The 22,074-nt window shown below is 42.4% G+C and overlaps 1 protein-coding gene across 1 annotated transcript in view; it reads left to right on the top strand.

Moving 5' to 3' along the window:
- LOC114052984 (schwannomin-interacting protein 1-like) overlaps positions 1–22,074 on the top strand; it is a 206,371-nt gene that overhangs the window by 144,765 nt on the left and 39,532 nt on the right. The window contains exon 4 of the mRNA XM_027875784.1: positions 18,361–18,479. Within this exon, the coding sequence (XP_027731585.1) occupies positions 18,361–18,479 (119 nt within the window). The remainder of the gene's footprint in view (positions 1–18,360; positions 18,480–22,074) is intronic.

The raw sequence follows: 22,074 nt of genomic DNA, 5'->3' as shown, positions 1-22,074 counted from the left end.
ACTTATCAGCAACATTTTCTCATAAGATATCATGACAATTTTACCTGCAGTAAATTCATCCTGGAAAGTTTAATTTCCTTTTCTGTATTTGAGATACATGATATTTATTGTGAAGAATATGACAGTCACTATTGTGGAAAGGTGGTTGTCGGGGGGCCTTTTGGGGAGGGGGACCATAATTGATAAGTTAAGTCTTTCTAATGTTAGCTAGTATATTTGGGGAACTTTAAATATCGTAATTGTCAAGTAATAACAGACCCAAGTAAAAATAGCTGTAGTTATATGGCTGAGGTCATGACATTCAACTGAGAGTATAGGCTTGTCTGTCCACAGGCACTCGCCATATCCCTTTTCCCCCTTCTAATTTTTCAGAAGTCAAGTATAGTTCACTGGGTGGGGATGAGGGATATGGTTGGATCAGAGTCTCACCCCAGTAGATTCAGAAATGACATTTCATAGAATAAATTCCCCATTTGCATTTGAACTTTGATTTTATGGGGACCTCACAAATGCTGATAAAGTGCTAGCCTGTTATCTAAAATATCAGAGATTTGTCTGCACCACTGAGAGATTAAGTGTTTTACCTATAGTCACGTGTTTTCTGTGTGTCAGAAGCAGGGCTTGAACTCGTGTCCATCTGATTCTATTCACTACCCCTCTATCAGCTGAACATATTGCAAAGATTTGCAATGAGACCAAATATTCTGATTTTGTGAGTTGGGCTTCTTTTGAAGGTTGGAATACTGAAAAGAGGAAAGTGTTTGTCTTTCGTTTTTGTCTGCCCGCACATCATGGTTCTTTAACCTGAGTCTATAGAATGTGATTTTTTTTTCTAGGTTGCAGATCTAATTGTAGGCTAGTGGGGTTTTTTAGGTCTATTTTATGAATTTTAAGTAATCTTTATTTGAAACTATAAAAAATGTTTGGGACAGAGTAAGGCCCAACAGAAAAATATTGCAATCTTCATTCTAACTTCTTTCCTGGGCTCCAAGTAGGGAGAGAGTGTGATAGAAGCGTGGATTGTTAAGAGCAGAAAGGCGCCTTTGGGAGTCATGCATTATACAGAAGAGGAAAGTGAGACCAAGAGAGGATGACAAGTTCCCAAGTCACAAAACCCAAACACCTCTTGGCTGCTGCCTTCCTGTGTGGAAGAAGTCTGGGAGAGTAGACAATCAGTAGGATCCGTAACCTGTGGACCCCTTCAAAAAAACACCCCTGGGATTAATTTCCATGATACAATGCTGACAGGCGATATTTTTGTGCTTGAACTTCATTCCTTAGTTGGCCCCATACACAGAAAGTAGATATAGAAATGGGCTTGTGAAAATGTAAGCGTCATTCTTATCAATGCTGAGGAGATCAAGTATTGATCTCTGTTGAGTTTCTGGGGCTTAGAAAAGTCAGCTCCAGGTCTCTGGAACAAGTGAACAGTATGCCAGTAATCTGAAACATCACAAAGAAAAGCAGGAAACAGTCTGAAATAGCCTTAACAAACAAAAAAAAAAACAGAGTTGTATTGTTGAACTATTATCTCATTGTAACTAAGGAATGTTCAGGCTGATTTCAAAGGAAATGGAGATGGATGGTTTAGTACAAAGGACCAGTAGATGAGGCTCCCAGGATTCGTCCCTGGCCAGAGATTTCCAGAATACATTTGTATAGACTGTTACTGAAAAATGAGAAATGTCATGTTTGTGCTGTCCACATAGCTGGTAGACTTTTCTCCCTCAACTTTGAGTGTGTGCCCACCTTTTCAGGTGAAGGCAGTTCAGATTCATGGGTGGAGTGATTATTCTGATAGCACCCTCACTGGGTTTTGGTCCCATTCTTCTAAAAGGTACCACTAGGCTGGGGGGGTCTGTGACAAGTCGACAGGGAAATAGACATGACAAAAACAGCAAGAATTTATCAAATGAGAAAGAGAATCTAACAACATGCTTAGAATTTACCATCACTGAGGTACTACTGATCTTGTTACAGTCTCTCCTCTGACATCTTGCTATCTTATTGCCTACGGCAAAAACGAGATACTCCTCAGATGTGTGAATGAGCACATCTGTTGGTCATGCCTGGAGTCGTACAGACCAGTTGCATTGATGGACAAGGCATTGATGAAGGTGTTTAGTTGATTTTACTAGGAGCATTCTGAAAGCAAACAAAACAGTCCTCTAGTCAAGGTCACTTTCCTGTAATTAAAATTAGATTCTCTGGTGGCAGAGGAAGGAAAAGGTGATGTAACTGTTCCCTTTCCTGAAGGAAGGGCCTAATGGCTGACAAGATGGTGTAGCGCTGTTGTCTGGTAATAATGGGGATATGGTAATAAAAAAAATTTAGCTTCTCAAAACCCATTTCCAGCCAGATGGGATGGAAGGAGACAGCTGGCTTTCCAGAATCCTGCGTCTACAATATCCAGGCCATCTTTCTCCTTTCTTTACTGCTTAACATCTCTTAATTTGTTTTTAGCAACTCCCCATGAAATAGATGGATTTCAGGCCATAGCCAGCAAACACTAGAAAGCCAATCTCACAGGCTCATCAAATCAAATCTCACTGTAAGTACCCAGTAGACTTGCAAAATTGGGCGGATGTACAGCCGTCGTTGGACGGTAAATCAAATTATACTGATTAAGGAAGAGGGAAGAAAATGATGGAAATTATATACAATGAGGCCTCTAATTTCTCTCAGCAGAGAAAATAGGTATAAGATAGAAAACAAAATCCAAAAAAGGCCATTCTGTGTCACATTAGAGGGGTATTGATGGGCTCTGTTGGGCGGACAAAAAGAAGCTTTACTTGCACTATTTTTTTTTCTACTTATAATGTTTTTTTAAATAAATTTATTTACTTATTTTTAGTTTTCAACATTCACTTCCATGAGATTTTGAGTTGCAATTTTTCTCCCCATCTCTCCCCTCCCCCCACCCCAAGACAGCATGCAATCTGATGTATGTTCTACATATACATTCATGCTGAACCTATTTTCACATTAGTTATGTTGTAAAGAAGAATTAGAACCAATGAGACAAACCATAAGAAGAAACAAAAAAAGACCAAATAATGATTTGTGCTATTTTAAAAAATATATGTATATATTTTAAATGACAGTTGGCCTGGGTACTGCTCTCTGGGTCCCATTATGTTAAAAGATTAGGGGGAACCACATGAAAAATTAAAAAGCTGGAAAGAATGCTATTTAAAATATACCCCCAGCTGTGCTTGTGTCCTTTTGAAGATGAATAGAAGTGAATATTTGTTAGAAGCCATAATAAATGATAGCCATCCTAGCTAAGGATTCATCTTACCATACGATTAAAAGGGAGAAGTAGGATTCTGTCCTCTCTTAACCTTCACAGGTTCAGGTGTTTTAAGTGCTGAGCAGACTCTGAGTTACTTGAAATATTGCAGAGTTAAACAGTGATTAAATAGTGCAATGGTCATGCTCATTTATACAGTAGCTTCACAAAGCGCAGATAGAATCATGGGACTTGATCTGGGGGTCTGATTCCAAGTGTAGACTTGGAGATCATAAACATAGAGATGGAAGGAGCCATAGAGGTCATCTAATCTGACCTTTCCCCTTTCTCCCTTGTTTTGCACAGGAGGATCTGAGAAGTTGAGGTGATTTTCTTAAGGTCACACAGACGATTAAGTAACAATCAGAATTTGAACCCAGGTCTTCTGACCCCAAATCCAGAGCTCTTTCCACTATACCCTAGTGGAAGTATTCCAGATAACTAAGGTTTCCAGCAATTTACCTGTCCAATGTTGGCTGACTTCACCTAAAGTTTTTCATTTAAAGGGAACAGGGTTGCTGGTCAACTTTGCCATTCACTCAAGCATTTAGGGTCCTACACCTTTCCCGGGACTATTTCTTTTTATATCTAACTTCCAGCAAAGGCCTTGGCACATAATAGGCGCTTAAGAAATGCCTGTGGAATTGAATTTCTCCTTTTAGAGCCAAATGCATAGAAAGGGTTGTCTAGACTTCTAGTCACTTCTCTGGGTCCTCGAGGTCTGCTTTCGGAGGCCACCCCCAGGCTGAAACAGCTCCCTCCAAAGATCACCAATCATCTCAAAATTGCTCAAGCCAATGGGCTCTTCATAGTTAGGTTGGTTGAGCTCTTTTCCCTCTGTTGACTGCCTGAACAGGCTCTCCTCACTTGCCTTCTGTGACCCCACTCATTCTCAGTGACTGCTCCTTCTCAGGCTCCTTGGAGAACCATGAGATCCTTCCTGCCCCCAGGCTCTGTCTTGGCCACTCTTCTTTCTCTGTACATTCTCTCCCTTGGTGACCTAATCATCTCCCAGGAGTTCAGTTATCATCTCTACGAAGATAAATCCCCAATCTCTATATTCAGCTCCATTCTCTCTCCTTCACCCCATTCATATATTGCCAACTGTCTGTGGAATCAGAGGGCTTGGGTTCAATCCCCAACCCTGCCACTGTGTTACTTCAGGCAGGTCAATTAACATCTTTGTCCTTCTCTTTTCTCATCTATAAAATTAGGGAGGGGAGGTCAGACTGCATGACCTGTAAGGTCAGCTCTATGACCCTATGATCTCAAACTGACTATTTCTAAATCAGAACTTACATGTTCCCCCCAAACCCATCTGTCCTCCAAAGTTCTGAAGTTCTGTTCATAGCAGCACTACCCTTCCAGTTCCGTGGATTTGCAGTCTTGAAGTCATCACTGATTTATCTCTCCTATACCCAAAGAGATGACAAATTATGTCATCCTCATCTCCACCATGTCTCTTATGTCTGCCTCCTGCTACCAACACACAAAGCTTCTGTTCTAGTCCAGACGCTCAATGACAGCTAGGTGATGCAGTGAATTGAGTGCTTGAATTGGAGTCAGAAAGACCTGCATTCAAGTCCTACCTCAGACGCTCACTAGTTATGGGACTATGAGCAAATGATTTCATCACTCTCTGCCTTGGTTTCCTTATCTGTAAAATGGAGATAATAATAACACCCACCTCACAAGGTTATTGAAAAGCACCAAATGATAAGTGCCAAGCAGACCTGCATGACCAGCAGCCTGCGGGTCACTTATGGCACACCAAAAGATTTCCTCTACATTTTTCGAGGGCCACCCAAAATCATTTGGCAGCCACAGGTCGTGCAGGCCTGCGTTTCAGTGTTGTAGAAGTGAGAGCTATCATCATTGTCATTGTCATCATCATCATCATCACCATCATCATCATCATCATCACCACCATCAACACCACCATCATAGCCTTTCACATAGACTTTGCTATCATCTGTGAACTGCCCTCCTTCCTTTTAGGTTCTCTCTACCCTCTCTATTTTCACCACCACTCAATCTTTTTTTAAAGGGGGGAATTTCTTTTACATTACAAACATTTACAAATTGCTCCTACTTTATGAGAGCCCTCTTGCAACAAAGATAGTTCAATAAAATTAATACTATGGTGACCTTGTCCGAACGTGAGTGCAACATTTCACAGTAAGAAACCCCCCCCCCCCCCCCACGCACACATCACCTCTTTAAAAATTTAACAGATAGCTGTTTTTTTATTGCTCCCATGTTATCCTACCCACTGGGGAAAAAAAGAAAGAAAAACAAATTTCTTATAACAAAAATGCATCATCAAATAAAATCAATTCTCCCAATGACTGTATACAAAAATATGTTTGTGTATACATATATACATATGTGTGTGTGTGTGTAAACATGTGTATAGGGTGTGTATGTATATGTCTGTGTATATGTCTCACCCTGCACTCTAAATTCACCCATCACACCTCTGTAATGGAGAGCACGTTTCCTCATCAGTCCTCTGGGGTTATGGATGGTCATTGTGTTGACCAGAGTTCTTGCAGTTTGTCTGTTTGTACAGTATTATTGTCATTCTGTGCATTGTTGCCCTGTTTCTGCTCATTTCATTTTTCATCAGCTTATAAAAGTCACAAAATTGTTCGCTTTTCTAATATTGATGTCAAAGTCTATCTGCCACATGGCTTCCTCGCTGATATTCCTACAGCACAGACCTAATCTTGTCACTTGCCTACTCAAAAATCTTCAAGGACTCCTTCCTGACTAGGATAAAACATGAAATCCTCAGTCTGGCATTCGAAGCCCTCAATAGTCAGCCTCCCACCTATATTTCTAACTGGGCTTGCCATTCAAACTCCCATCCCCCGCTTCTCCTTCTTGAAATGACTTTGTATATTCATTGTTGTTGTTTTCATGCACCCTTCTTGCCATCACCAGACTGCCCAAGTACAAGGACAATCTCTCATCTTTGTATTGCACATTTTAAGTGAATTATAATTCAAGAGTTGGTCTCAGTTTTTCACACTGCACCCCTCTTTCTTTTCCCCCATCTTTCCATCTTACCTTTCTCCCTTATTTGCCTACTTCTGCCTTTTCACGATTTCCTCCATCTTTCTGATCTCTCCTTCAGGCAAGTAGGTGGCATAGTGGCTAGAGTGCTGTACTTGGAGGCAGTAAGAGCTGAGTTCACATCCTGCCTCAAACAAGTCTCTGATAAGACAAGTGCGTGATGCCAGACAAATTAGGTTCAGTTTCGTCTGTAAAATGGGGGTAATAACAGTATCTATATCCCTGGGTTATTGTGAAGACAAAGTGAGATAACATATGTAAACTCTTTGGGAGACTTGTCACGCCATAGAATGCTAGTTATTAGTATCATTGTTGTTATCAAGATCATAATTATATTAATATTATTATCATTATATCTCCCCAGATTCTTACAAGCTAGTCACAGCCCTGCTTCCTGTAATTTTACATTTTCTAACGTTGGTATTTACTTTGATGTTGGATTTGCCTGGGTGCTGAGCAGCCAAAACCTTAATGAACAGTTAGGACATGTTTTGCGGCACCAGTGTTGGCTGTGGTGTAGACAGTGGGAGGGTGGTGGAGATGGGCAGACCCTCCTTTGTACTTCAAAGACATCCCGGTGGATAAGCCAGTGATGACCTCACTAGTAGGGACAGTCTGGCAATGTGAAATTATGTATTAGGGCTGGGAGGATGGTATGAATTAGAAAGCTGAGACTGGCCTTGAAGCATTGTTTGTGCAGGAAGTCATGGAGGTAAACAAGGTGATCTCAGAGGTTCCTAGCACCCACTCTGACATTCAATCTTAGTCTTGTCTTACAGGAGGAAAACCTGGCATCTCTTTGCTTTTCCTAGCCCCATGTTAGGATCTGATACTGAACCTTGTGATCTCTTGTTTTCCTGGCTTCCTTCATTTAACCCTTAAGATCCCATTGGCAAAAACCATATACATCTAAGAAGGGGGTTGACCCTCCTATTGGGCCAGTCATGGCTCCTCCAGGATGGGCCAGCATACTGAGCCTAGACCCCATGAATGCCTATGACTTTGGTGACAGCTTTAGGTATCGGGCCACATCTAGCTCCAACCTTGACCACCATGTTTCCTATTATTCCCTTTCCTGCCTCCCCAGCCAAACTGGCAATTAAGAATGATTGAATATTTATTAAGCACTTACTTTGTGCACTGAACAGGTGCTGAGCATAAAACATAAAAATGAGCCAGCACCTGCCCTCCCAGAGCATATGTTCTAATAGAAGAAGACAACACCTAGAGAAGAGTCTCATTCAGAGAAGGTGAAGTCTCAGGAATGGTAAGTGTAGCAGAGCAAGAGGAGAAATGCAAGGGAGAGGCGGATGAGTGCAAGGTTCTCAGGCTAGGTAGGCGCCATTATCCCTGGGGGCTGGCAGGATTGGATAGGAAGCATGGCCTGGGCCCAATCTTGATGGTGGATTGGATGCATTTTCATTCACCCACCAATCAGGATGGCTCAGCCCCAGGGCAGAGTTCCAAAACTGAATGAATTCAGTCCTCCAGGGTGAGGGGGAGAAGATGAGGTCCCTGGACAGCCCAGATTACTAGGTGTTTCTTATTCTGGGCATGGATTCATGCAAGCTGCTCTCTACCCTGGCTAAAAGGCAATGTCTCCTCATCTCTGCCTTGCAAACAATCCGTCTCTTTCTTCAAAACTCAGACAAGGTGCCACCTCTTTCACCAAGCCTCCCCTGTTTTCCCAGCACTCACTAAAAATGGTCTTCTAACCCTCCTTGAATTTGGAAAGAATACTTTGCCTTCATCTCTTCTTTGCAACCATCTCACACCTTTTTTGTTCCTTCTCATATAGGTCATATGCTCCTTTATAGGTTGGAAGTGCCTCAGTATAAGAGATGGCACCATTTTTTAACTTTGTATAGCCATTGCCTATCACAATGCCTTGGAGAGTGGGTCCTTACTAAATGGTTGGAAATCAGTTATTTCAATGAGCCTATAAAGTTATCATAGAGTAACACCGTAGCTGGTTCCATTTGGCAGTGTCTACGCCATGCAAAGATATTTTATATTTAAAGATGCGTAGTGAAAAAAAAAAAACAATTCTCACCCTTATGCTTATTGAGAATCAGTTGGGCTGTATCCAAAGATTCCCATTCCTCTACCAGGCCTGGTAACGTGCCAGCACTCTGGAAAACTCTCCAAACTGAAAAAGGAACAGGGCACCAGAGAGCCCTTAAATCCCTCTCTCGGGCTCTTCTGGATTCTCAACTCTTGGATTTTCTCATCCCTCCCATGATAGCAGGTCTTCTGTGGGTTGAGTGGCTCCCCAGCCATTATGGGATCTATGAGACCTGTTGGTAATTTGGAAAAAATACTGAACTGGGAACTGGGGGAATCCCATTATACTCCTTGCTCTGGCATTAACTCGCTAAGGGACCTTGGGTAAGGGAATGAGCTTCTCTGGGCCTCTGTTTCCTCATCTGTAAAATAAGGAAGTTGGACTGAGTCCTGAGCTCCCTTCTCCCCATTAAACTGTCTCATTCCAAAGAATCGCATTTGTACCTCTTGGACCAAGGAAGCCATAATCGTGACTCTCTCAAGAAGCCTGTTCTTAGATTACAGGTGCTTATGTTAGTCACCTTGCTCCGCTCCATGAACCCTCAGATCCAAGTACAAATGACGCTCCATCTCCCAACCACACATTTGTCCTGGCTGTCCCCAATGCCTGGAATGCCCTCCCTCCTCACCTCTGCCCCCGGCTTCCCCTGCTTGAAGAATCAGCTCATCTCCCACTTTCTGCAAAAGGCCTTCCCATCTTTCCCATTCACAAGTGTCTAGTAAAGGGGCTTCTAATTCGAAGATTAGAAAGAACCATAAATAAAAGAGATTGGACACGTACCTAAACAATGACAGAAAAGAAAAAGAAGAAACCTCATAGTTTGGTAATACATTAGAGCGAGAAGGGACCTCCCCCACCCCACCCCCAATCTGACAAATGAGGAAACCAGAGAGGCTGCCCAAGGCTGCCCAGCAGAGTCAGCAGGCAGGATTCAGGTCCCTCACGTTCTTCCTTTCTTACGGCCCAACCCTGCACCGTTATTGCACATCCATGTAACATTCTCTGTCCAGCCATCCTCTAGATGACAGGCACCCACTTTGTTTCCAAAGTTGTGCTACCAGAAAGAGAGTTGCTGTGGATATGCAGTTCCATAGGGGACCTTCCATTCTGTCATTGGCCTCCTTAGGTGATGGTCCCAGTAGCATGGGGTTGCTTGGTCTAAGGGTATAAACAATTTGGTGACATTTTCCCCGTGATTCCAAATGGTTTTTCAGGTGGTAGCCTGTGACTTAACTATACTACTATAGTCCTACAGAGTTACCTGTGCCTGGCTGGGGAAGGGAGCAAGAGAAACCTTCTTTTATTAAAGAGAATAGCGTTGTGCATGAGGGGCTCCAGTTCCTCAGCCTTATTCTCTGCAGCTTGTGCTAAGGGTGAGGATGCCAGAAATCACGAGGCTAGAGATCCCAGGGAGGCGTAGGGCTCCTGCTAATTGCTTCAAAACAGACCATATGGCAAAACCTGGGAAAAGCATAAACATCTTACAAACGAAATTAGCCTCATTCTGGGGCCTATTGGGAATGTGCCACGTGAAGCCAGTTCTTAGTCAATTCAGAGGAAAGGGGGTGTGTGTGTAAATATACGTATATGTGTGGAGCACATTAGTCCATATGAGGACTAATATGCTATATTATTTAAATCTTACATTTGTATCAAGAAATTTGTGGAAAAAAGGATAGTATCAGACCCCTGAACAGCAATTCTGAGCCTGGGCCAAAGCAGCATGGAAGATGCTCTTAAAACAACTTTGTAAAATGAATTTGGCTGGGGGTGAGGGAAAGAAACCTTGGGCCTTGGAATGACCCTAGAGATGCCCTGGGGTACCAGCAGGTCATTGCTGGGAATGAGTGGGGGGGTCAAATAAAGGTGGGAGAGCTCACCTGGGCTGAATTAGTCACTGAGGGGAAGAAGGGCACCATCTGGTAGCTTCCTAATTTAACTAATTATTCTTGCTAACTAGTGCTGGGTTCAGTTGTTTTTCTACCTGCTCAGGAATACACCACTCTCTGAATTTTGACACTCTGGGACAAAGGCCCAGTTGACCCACCTTAGCTATGGCTCTAGTAATCACTTATTCCTGCTTACTTCATAATTCTAGGATGGTGTTTCCTCGTCTCTACAATAAGAGGGTTGGATCAGATGTCCTATAAGGGCCCTCCCAGCCCCTTACATGGGCCGTGACACAGAGGCAGGAATGAGTGGGGCTTGTGCCCAAGGGACCAAAAGACACTTCTCTGATTAGGTCAGGAAAGCTCTGGTGGACTTCATGAAGGAAGAAAACATTGGATTTCTAAGGTGGGACTGGGACAGTTGGAGGAATTGGGGTTTGATCTGAGAAGCCAAAAGTAATTTGTCCAGATCTTCCCCAACTCTGATCCCCTCCCCCAAAATGACCCTGTAGTTAATTACTGTTGTTTGTTACTATTGAATCTCTATGTATTTTGCGGATATTCTATGCTTCCTTGTAAAACTCTTAGCATAGTACCTGACACATAGTAGGTGCTTTTTAATGTCCCCCTTTTTCTTCCCCATTCAAATGGAAGCTTCTTGCTGCTGCTTCTTATTCTATTCTTTGCATGTGTATCCCTAGGTCTCAGCACAGTACCTGGCACATAGTAGGTGCTTAACCAATGCTTGTTGACTGATTGCATTGCTTTGGAGGGGAGGAGCAACCGAGGTTCACTCCTGCTAGTGAAAAACAACTTAATGTGGAATTAAGAGAGTTATGGGTAAAGGGAGAAAAAGAAAAACTTCTTTTGACCGGCTATATCAATTAAGACCTGAAAGTTTAAAGCTATTACCATTCACTTCTCTGGGCTTCAGTTTCCTAACCTACAAAATAAATGATAACACCTGCCTTATCTACCTCATCAGATAACTGCAAGGATCAGGGGAGCATAGATCTAAAGCTAGAAAGGACCTTAGAATCCATTTACTCCAACCACCTCTTTTTACAGATGAAGAAACTGAGGCTTAAAGAGTTGAGTGACTTCCCCAGGGTTCATAAGTATCAGGGGCAGGATTTGAATTCCAGGTTTCCCTGACTCCAAGGCTGAAACTCTGTCTGCTGGACTACCTAGCTGCCTCAAAGAAATCAATCAAATTAACTAACATACTCAAAAGTGCCTTGAATTTTACTAAGGAAATTATCAGGCTAGAGTTATTATTATTAATGTTCATCTAGGTGCATATATTTATGTTCATAATCAATTATGAAAATAGCCCAGTGGAAGTCATTGTGGGTTTCTGAGAAGAGGGTCAAGCTGAGAATGGAGTTAGATGACGGTCATCAGGTTGCAGGGATGAGGGAAAGGCTGATGTCATAATCCAAGCATGAGTATCTGAAGCCTGAACAAGGCTGTCAGTGCCTGTGAAAACCGAGAGGAAGGAACCAGTGAAAGAGTCATCTGTTATTGGGACAAAAGGAGCCCAGAATAACTGGAACTGTGAGCCCAGAGACCCAAGCAGATGAAGGGCAAATTGGAAAGGGGAATCAGCCATTGGGAGGAGGGAACCATCTGTGTCCCCGTTTACCTAGATTGGCACAGTGGAAGTATCGTTGGATCAGAGTCCAGGGACCTGGGTTCAAATTCTATTCCTACCACTGACTGCCTATGTGACTTTTGGCCAGTCATCTAACATTTATGGATCTCTTTTTCTTCATAATAAATTGGAAAGTAGCACATAGAATGAACTCTACCTCTGGAATCAGAGCCTGGGGGGAGTATATACACATATACACATGTGCATACATATACATACATAAATATATGTGTGTATATTTATGTATATGTGTATATATGTACATACACACACACATATATATGTGTGTATATATATATATGTGTGTGTGTGTGTACATATATATATATATATATATATATATGGGTCTGGGTCTAAGCTTCCTCATCTAGAAAACAAGATGGTTGGATTAGACCCCTCTGAGGTCTCTTCCAAACCAGTTTTGTCTTTATTTCTCTTTTACCAAATATCCTTTTTGTACTCATTTACTTTGAGCGCTGTCTAGTACAAGTCTTCTCATGATGCTGATGATGGTGCTGGTGGTGGTGATAGCTAGCATTCATATTGCATAGTGTTTTAAAGATCTGCAAAGCATTATGCACATGTTATTTCGTTTGATCCTGACAACAACCCTGTAAAATCATCCCTGTTTTACAGCTGAGAAAACAGGCTGGAAAAAGCTAAGGGACTCTCCCAGGGTCACACACCTAGTAAGTGTCTGAAGCAGGATTTGAACTCAGATCTTCCTGACTCAAGTCCTGTGGGCTACCCATTGCCCAACCTAGCTGACTATAAATGCAAGCATTGGGTGAGGGGGAGCAGTGGCAGAGGGGGAATTGGGTTGTTTCTGAAAGGTTCTTGGGCTCCTACAGCCCTGCCATTAAGCACTGCACTGGCCAGACCTCCCCCTGGGCAATTGCATTTGAAATCGGGTATTTAGTGGCTGCCGGGGGAGGAGATGGGGGATGAGGGGCTGTCATGCCCTCTGATTCTACCAGACTGTGAAGTGCATAAGCTGTGGGGATGGAGATAGTCAAGAGAAAGCATTCCCTCCCCTCCTCAACCCACTCCCTACCCTAACCCCATGTTGGTGCCCTGTGGCAAAGCCCTTTTAGCCAAGGGCAAGTTCTAGTTTTGCTCCTGTTAGAGTCCTTGTGAGCCTTGGCAGTCTTGCTACAGAAGATGGCATGGGGGAATTCAGCAAGAGGATATGGGCAGTGATAGCCCAGGGCTAAATACAGCTGAATCCAAAGATGATTTTAGTTTTGTTGGGCTCTGAACTACTTTCCTGCTTCATAAAGATGAGACCCTGTGCCTCAATTCCAGTGGAAAGAAGGCATTTGGAACCAGACGGTAGAGAATCCATTCCACCTCTGATGCTTACGCCCCACCTGACCTTGGACGAGGGACTCATTAGCCTCTCCTGGCCTCAGTTTGCTGAGCTCTAAATGAGGGGGTTGAATTAGCCAGCCTCGGAGGCTCCTTCCAGCTTTCAATCTGGGAATCGATGATTCTTTGCTTTTCATAATCACCACCAGCCACATGGCGAAGATGCCGCCATGCGGATTTTCAGTATTTCCAAAAGCTGATTTTGCGTAGCTTGTTCCAGCCACGACCAAAAGAGATAGATTTGCCAAACCTCCTCATGGGCTGGGGAGATACACAGGCGATGTGCAGCTGTTCCTCTCCCTGCCTCATTGATTTGGGCTTACGAGGTCAGAGGAGGGAAGAACCCAAAGGACTTTATTCCTGGGAAAACAATAGGGCTTTGAAACTTACAAATGCATATAGATACCCATTGGCTCACTCAGGAAAAAAAATAAAATCATCTAGCCCCGAATGCCACATTGATTGGATTCCTAATAAGTGATGCTAAGTTTGGCAATAGCCCATTATTTGAAATGCTCGGAATTTTATTTGCCCCCAGTGGAATTGACTAAGAAAAAAAAATACAATGTATAATGATATATTTGGCATTGGTCTTATAGATGTGGTCAACATCCTTATTGAGAGAGTTGGCTAATGTTTTCCATAGAAAAAAGCACCCGACAAAGAACTAGGTGCACATGAGAATGTAAGGATGTGGTCTCAAAGGCTGGAAGAAATCAGCTTGGTGGAAATATAAGATGTGGGTGCTGTGAAGGTGAATGAATCTTGTCTGGCCTTGAGGAGTAGGTATTGGGCTACGTTTTGTGTTTTGGTCTTGTTTTTTAAAGCTTCTGTCATTTCTAAGTTATCCATTAACTTAAGGGTTACAAAATGTGCCAGGCAAGAGAATTCCCATCTTCACAAGATCACAGATCTTTGAGGTGGTGCAATGTTTTTAGTGATAAGCATCTATACTCAGAAAATGACCTTAGAGCAGTAGTGGTGATAACAACAACAACAGAAATAATGATCGTAATAATAAACAGCTACCACTTGTGTGGGATTTTAGCATTTATACAACACTTGACAGAACGCTTTCCATACATTCCCCCAATTGCTCCTGACAAGCTAATGAAGTGGGTGCCATTATTATGCCTATTCTATGGAGGGGAAAATGGAAGCTCATAAAAGGAAGGTGACTTGCCATGCACCATGCAGCTAAGCTTCAAATGTGCAGTTGGAACCCAGGCCCTCATAACTTCAAGACTGATGTCCTTTCTACTCTACTGCTTTACCTCTCAGCGGGTGAAGAGAGTGAGAGAATGAAGCCAAATGTTAACTTTGAGGGGACCACTTGTGTTATTTTAATTAAAGTGTAAATTAAAATGTAGAAATCTGCCCCCTCACTCCATTCCCACTGTCAGGCTAACTCTTCCCAGTTATGAAATCAAAAGTGTATTCCTGCATCTTGTTTTGTCTTGATGCTTTACCTTCTAGAAAATTTTAGCCTGCTTTTTCAGTAAGGATGTTGACCTTAGCCATACCATCAGTGCCAAATATGTCCTTATGCATTGCATTTCTTTTTTATTTGACAAATATTCATTTAATATGTAACAAGTATTTAACAAATATCTAACAATATTTGACAAATATTTATTTGGCCTTTTACACTGAGGTAAATAGGGTAGTGGAAAACATATTGTACTGATACTTTGTGATTGATTAAAGAAGAATAAATTGATACCTTTTAAACACACACACACACATACAGAGTTCTAGTTACTCTCCTTCTGTAAGGAACTCTCCCTTGTAACAAAGAGGTACAACAAATTGATATACTGTCTACATCTGGCAATGTATGCCTCATTACACCCACATGGGCCACCACCTCTCTGAAAGGAGGCAGGAGACACACTTCATATCAGACATGATTGGTCCCTGTACTGATCAGAGTTCTTCACTGTATTTCTTTGAAAGTCTACTTCAGTGATCCAGTTTTCAGACCTTAAGGACTTTAGGCTTGGTTTTCATATGAAATTTGGTGAGTTTTCCCACTACTTTTATATAGAATGGGAAATAGACCTACCAGGAGGGACATTGATGAATGAAGTTGGTTCAATTTGGCATTTTTAATAAATTGCATTATCTTGGAGATTTTAATTTCAAGAGATACTTAATTCTGTTATGCCAAGATGGCCTCCTGTGATCAGGCCTACACTCTTGAAACGTATACATACAAAGTTGAAAAGGTTAGTAATAAAATTAAAATTATCCTTATTTACCTCTACAAGCTTTTAGTTGCTTTTTAAGGGCTTGGGGCTTCCCTAGAAAGTTCTAGTAATAAATCCATAAAGTCAGCATTATGATTGTATATGCAACAATAATCATTTAGCTATATGTACAGTACACAAAAGAACAAGTAATACAATTCCCCTTGCACTCTGGATATATGCCAAAAGGAAAAAGAGTAGTTCTATGAAATCCAGAGAGGAGCAGCCTGCTCTAGTGGGTAGACTCCAGACTTGGAATCGGAAAGCCCTGGGCTCAAATCCTACCAATGCCGCCTACTGGCTCAGGGACTGTGGGTGCCCCAGCAACTCCTCAGTGCCCCAGCCACTCATTGATTTATACTGCTAGAAGGACATCAAATGCCTAGAGTGACCCACCTTGATGAAATCATAGGTTTGAACTCTCTCTCCATTCCCCACTTGGATTCAGCAGACCTGGGTATGAATCCCAGTGCTGCTCCTTGACAACCCGCATGAACTTGGACAAGTGGTTTCACTTCTTTGGGATTCAGCCACCTCATTTGTAAAAGGGAATAGCTTTAGGTCATATAATCTCCAAAGTCCACATCTAGTTCTAACTCTGGACTGTGAGACCATAAGAAAGCAGAGCTAGGAGCTGGTCATTGCAGAAGTGCTGAAGACACTGTGTGGAAACCAGAAGGTTCTGGGTCCCTCCTTAGCCCTGGCTGGCTGTGTGACCTTGGTCAAATGACTTGACCTCTCTGGCCCTCAGGTTTTTCCTCAAGAAAATAAGGACTACATGACACCAAAGGTTCCTTCTAACATTGTCATTCTATGATCTGTGGTTCTGACTCTGTAACGTGATATAATGAGCACCTTCCCTTCCCTGAATTCAAAATTGATGCAATATCCAACAACATAGCATGGGAAGGGGGCAGCCAGGTGGCGCAGTGAATAGAGCTCCGGCCTTGGAATCAGAAGGACCTGAGTTCAAATCCGACTTCAGACACATGACACTTACTAGCTGTATGACCCAGGGCAAGTCACTTAACTCTGATTGCCTTACTGAAAGGCAGAAAAAAAAAAAAAGAAAAGAAAAAGAAAAAAAACACATAGCGTGGAAAGCCAAGATCTCATAGCTGCTCTCCTTCCAGGATTCCTTCTGTTTCTTGATGAACACTTCCTTTTGTCTATATTTTGGAGGTTTTTGTCTTGGTGGGATTCCATAGGAGAAAGGAAGAATGTGGTAAATATCTGTAAATCACCTCCAGTCTAATTTTACAACCTTTTTCCTGCCCAATCTGACTTTTTTCCCTAAAAAAGGATGGAGCGTGTGCACAAAGCAAATCCAACAGCCTTAATTAAAATAATAATAATAGCTAGCAATTATAGAGCACTTTAAGATTTGCAAAGCACTTTATATACATTACTGAATTTGAGCCTGACAAAAACCCTGGGAGGTAGGTGCTATCATCATCATCATCATCATCATCATCATTCCCATTTTACAGATGAAGAAACTGAGACCGAGCAAGGTTAGGTGACTTGTCCAGGGTCACCCAGCTAGTAAGTGCCTGAGTCAGAATTTGAACTCAGGTCTTCCTGACTCCAGGCCCAGTTCTACTCGCTCTGCCACCTAGCTGCTTCAAATTGCAGATCAGTTGTGTTATATAAAGTGCTATAAAATGCTAATTATTAACCTTTTACTACATTCTAAATCTTGCATAATCAGGATGGGTTCTGAAGGGGGTGGGAGAGCATGTTGTATTTTCAGTAGGGTGGCAGAAGGGCCTGGCATGCTATGGGCACATAATGAATGCATGTGGATTGATTGATTAGAGGAGAGAATATTGGGGCAGGGAAAGGGGGTCGACAGATATATACAAGGAAGATGGTGGCATGGAAATGGAACTGAATTTGGAATCAGAAGACTTGGTTAAATTCTGGCTTCACTTTTTGTGTCTGTGTGACCTTAACCATTCCAAGTCTCCGTTTCCTCCTCTGTAAAATGAGGGCATTGGACTAGATGAGCTCTGGGGTCCTTTTCTGATCTAAATCTATGATTGCATTTTAGTGACACCAAGACCTCTTGGTTTGAAGGGAATTGTTTCCCCATTTAACTTGGTTTAGAATAGTTGACAAATAGAGAGAAAACCTCATAGTCTCAACGATCAATCAAAAAGCATTTTATCAAGCACCTGTGTGCCAGGTACTGTTGTAAGTGCTGGAGATACAAAGAAAGGCAAATGTGTGTGTGTGTGTACACAAATATATATATATATATATATATATATACACACATACATACATACACACACATACAGAGAAAGAGAGAGAGAGAGAGAGAGCCCCTGCCTTCAAGGAGTTTTCATTACAATGGGGAAGCTTATGTGTATATTACCAGGTACATACAAGATATGTACAATGTAGATGGAGTGCAATCTGAGAGGGGAAGGGGCTAGCACATTGGTGGACTGGGAAAAATCTTCTGTAGAATCACCTTGTCCCCTCCTGCCAAAGACTGGGTCAAGGTAATGACAGCAATCCCAGAGATGTGATGAAATGAAATGACAGATTTCTGATTGCAGAGAAGGGGCCAACCCAGGGCACCGAGCCATAGCACCTCCTGTTTCACTTCAGCCTCCCACAAACATTTCTGCTGCCTTTGTAACGAGTCAGCCACGTAGGCATAATTCCCTTCTAATGTTACAGACCTAAGAAACTTAACAGTAAAGTCGGGCATGGTGCACTTATCAGTACCTTTGGTTCTGTTCCCAAAATTTTAGGCACAGAAAAATGAAAGAGAATCTATCAGGCAGAAGTTGGCGCTTGGGAGTTTCTTTGATGATGGCCCAGGAATTTATACCAGCTGCAGCAAAAGTGGAAAACCAAGCCTTTCTTCCCGGTGAGTCAATTGTTCCTTGGAATCACTGTCTCTGATATGTCTATTTGCACGCGTTCACCTGCCTCATCACTTTTTACACCTGCCTAAAGTTGGACAGAATGTGTCTTAAGTGAAAAATGACCTTGAAGAAGCTTTGGGTGATGGTATCCTTCGAGTGGCCATCTAAATTCAAGGTGGCCTACTGGGTGGTTGGGTTGGGTTATTTGTTTGTTTTTTTTTTTTAATTTTTCTTTTCCAGTGGCCAAGTTGTCTGAGGTCAGCTTTCTATCTTTCACTTTTCTAGACCCATTTCAGTTATGACTAAGTATTTGCCAGGATGGAATTGAGCCACCCTGAGGCAGCCACAGAAGCAGCCAAAGGTGGCAGCCCACCAACATTTCCATTAAGCCCTCCAGAAGCTGCCAGCATCGTCCATGCGATGCTGTGGATGGCAGGGAATGAGGTGATTCTAAGAACTTCAGAGTTACATTGGGACTCTCATTCTCACTTGTCCCCAGGCTGATTTTCTTGAAGGATCATTTGAATTTATTTTAGGTTCTAAAGCCCTTGGGGAGCAGTCAGTGCAAAGGGCACAGAAGCAGCTGGGGTGCGGGCATTGACATCACCTGTACTCCTTCAGCAAAGTGGAAACAAAAGATCTCAGCAACTAATTCACAAGAGGAAATAATGAAAATGAGCAGCTCCCCTATGGTGTGGCTTCCCACCCCCATCTCCAGCTGCCTCCCCGTGTCCCTGGGGTCCCACAGAGTCCTTGTGCCCTGTAGTCTCTCTCCCCACCTACACTCCCCAGCTGAATTTGTAAACCCATTCAGTTAGGGGTTTGTATTTGTCAGGGTAGAACTGAGTCATCAGTGGTTCACGTACTGATTGGATGAGGCCCCTGAATACCTTTTTGAAAGAGGAAATCAGAATTAAGTGACTGGCCCGGGGTCACACAACTAATAAGTGTCTGGGGTCAAATTTGAACTCAGGTCCTCCTGACTCTAGGGCCATTGCTCTGTCAACTGAGCCACCTGGTTTTTTTCTTTTCTTTTCTTTTTCTTTTCTTCACCCCCCACATGCCTTTTAAAGCAGTTAGATGGTACAGTGGATAGAGCACTAGACTTGAAGTCAGGAAGACCTGAGTTCAAATCCTTCCTCAGACACTTAACAGCTGTGTGACTCTAGGCAAGTCATTTAACCTCTCTTAGACTCAGTTTCTTCAGCTGTAAAATAGGAATGATAATAGCACCCACATCACAGGGCTGAGATGAGGCTCGAATGATATAACATATGTAAAGGACTCTGTAAATGCTAGTTATTATTGTTAATGTTATTATTTTTATGAAGCTTGCCCTTGGCACCAACATCCCCTTACGGCTTTGACCAGCTGTGATTTATGAGGCTGCCCAATCTTTTGTTCTTCCCTTTGGGTTTTTTTTAAAGACCATTACTTTGAGACAACTCTTTAAATATACTGTGACAGGGGCGGGTAGGTGGCGCAGTGGGTAGAGCACTGGCCCTGGAGTCAGGAGGACTTGAGTTCAAATCTGGCCTCAGACCAAACACTTGACACTTACTAACTGTGTGACCCTGGGCAACTCACTTAACCCCAATTGCCAAAATAAATAAGTACACTGTGATGGTTGTACTTCTTCCAAATGATGGTCCTTATTTTAAACAAAGATCCTAGGACGACAAATCCAGAGCTAAAAAGAAACTGCAAGGTTGTCTGGTCCAATCTCCTCCTTTTACAGATGAGGAAGGGGAGGATGAGGGAACTTACATGACTGCCCAAGGACACACAAGTAGGAAGGGTCAAAGGTGAGATCCGAACCTGGGTCCTCTGACTCTGTTCCAGAGCTTTAAGGTGATAGCAATGGTGAGGAGATGCTCCTCTCATCTTGAGTTTCTAGTTCCCTCTTCAACTTAGAAACTCTCCCTTTTTCCTCCAAGATCCTCATAAAGAAAAATAAAATGTTCTTTATGAATGGAAGCCATTATGAACTCATTTTGCCATTTGGGGGCAGATTGTAGCAAGATATGATAATGAAAAAATCTCTGGAGTCCACAGACCTGGATTATCCTCTTATAACTGTTGTAACCTTAGGCTTTATTGCCTCATCTTTCTGGGCCTCAGTTTCCTCATTTGTAAAATGAGGAGATTGGTCTTTCCTAATTCTTTAGTTCCACAGCTCTGTGAGAGCCATGATGGAACACTGATGGATCCCTGATGGATTCATCAGTGTGGGTGCTCCTTCCACCAGGGCTGATCTCATCTCACCCTCCCCTTCTCCTCCCTGTCCTTTCATATCCTCCGTAGGCCATTCTTGTAAAGATTTTATGGAGATGAGAAAATAGGTGTATGAATTAGCAGATGCTGATATCTTCTAACCTAATTCATCTTCATTTTTCAACAATACCATTCATGATCTGTTCTATCCTTTTTGAATCTTTACCTCTTTGAACTATATTAAAAATGAATCCCTGATGGCCTTAAAAAGTCACCTCTAAAACAAATTCCTTCTGTGTGTGTTCAGTCAATCCAGCTGCCCTTCCAGACGTTATCTCCTTGTACCGTGCTGAAAGCAGAAGGAGAAGAGTTCAGATGTAGTTGCTTTATGACCACCTTGTTTGATGAGGCTAGATCATTATAAGCTTTCTGACAAATTAGTTTTGTTTCAGACTCTTTGTTCGTATATTCATAGATTTTGAGCTGAGGGAAACCTTTAAGGCCATTTAATCCAACCCTTTCATTTTGCAGTTGGGAGCTAAAGAGGGCAAGTAACTTGCCCAAAGCCATGCAATGGCAGTGCTCAGCTTGAACCCAGGTCTTCTGACTCCGAAGCCAGTGTTCTTTCCGTCTCATCTGCTCTCACAACAGGTTTTGAGAAGAAATCAGCCTCTCTGGATCTCATTCTGGATAAAATTTCGCACATTTTGGGTTATTTATGTCCCTTGAAATTGCTTCTGCCTTCTAGAAGCAGGGTTTAGTTACATTCCCACCATCCACCAACCAAACATATCATAGACTGTGTTATGGCCCTTTTAGGCAATCCAACAAGGTTATTACTTTTAAGGCTATATATCATCAGCTCTGCGTCGATTCTTTGTGTTGAAGCTATGATACGTCTGTAAAGAATGTAAGAGGCTCTTGTTCTCCAGGGCCATTAGGAATTAGGCAGGACTGTATTCAAAGAATAGAAATTATGGTTAATAACTCCCAATGATAATCTCTGGGCTTCTGTTCCATACTTATGGGTAATTCTTCTACCTTATGGGTGTATCTTAAGCATTTTAAGGAATATTAACACTTTTAGTTCACTTTCAACCTGGGAAATAGATTAATGTCATATATGACTGAATCTCTCCCCAGAGGCCTTGAAGAGCTCAGTGGAAACTTGAAGCTTTGTATGAGTCAGAACTGCCTATATGCAAAGATACACAGAAAGACAGAGAGAGAAAAGGAAAGGAGAGAAGAGAGAGACAGAGACAGAGAGACAAAGGCAGAGAGAGTCAGAGAGAGACAAAGACAGAGAGGAGAGACAGAGAGAGACAGAGAGGAGAGAGAGACAGACAGAGAGGAGAGAGAGACAGACAGAGAGGAGAGAGAGAC

This window comes from Vombatus ursinus, unplaced genomic scaffold (assembly GCF_900497805.2).
Source record: "Vombatus ursinus unplaced genomic scaffold, bare-nosed wombat genome assembly UNPS02014810.1, whole genome shotgun sequence".
NCBI classification, from domain to species: Eukaryota; Metazoa; Chordata; class Mammalia; order Diprotodontia; family Vombatidae; genus Vombatus; species Vombatus ursinus.
The sequence above is the reverse complement of the archived record's forward strand: the minus strand, read 5'-3'. Positions and strand labels throughout refer to the sequence as shown.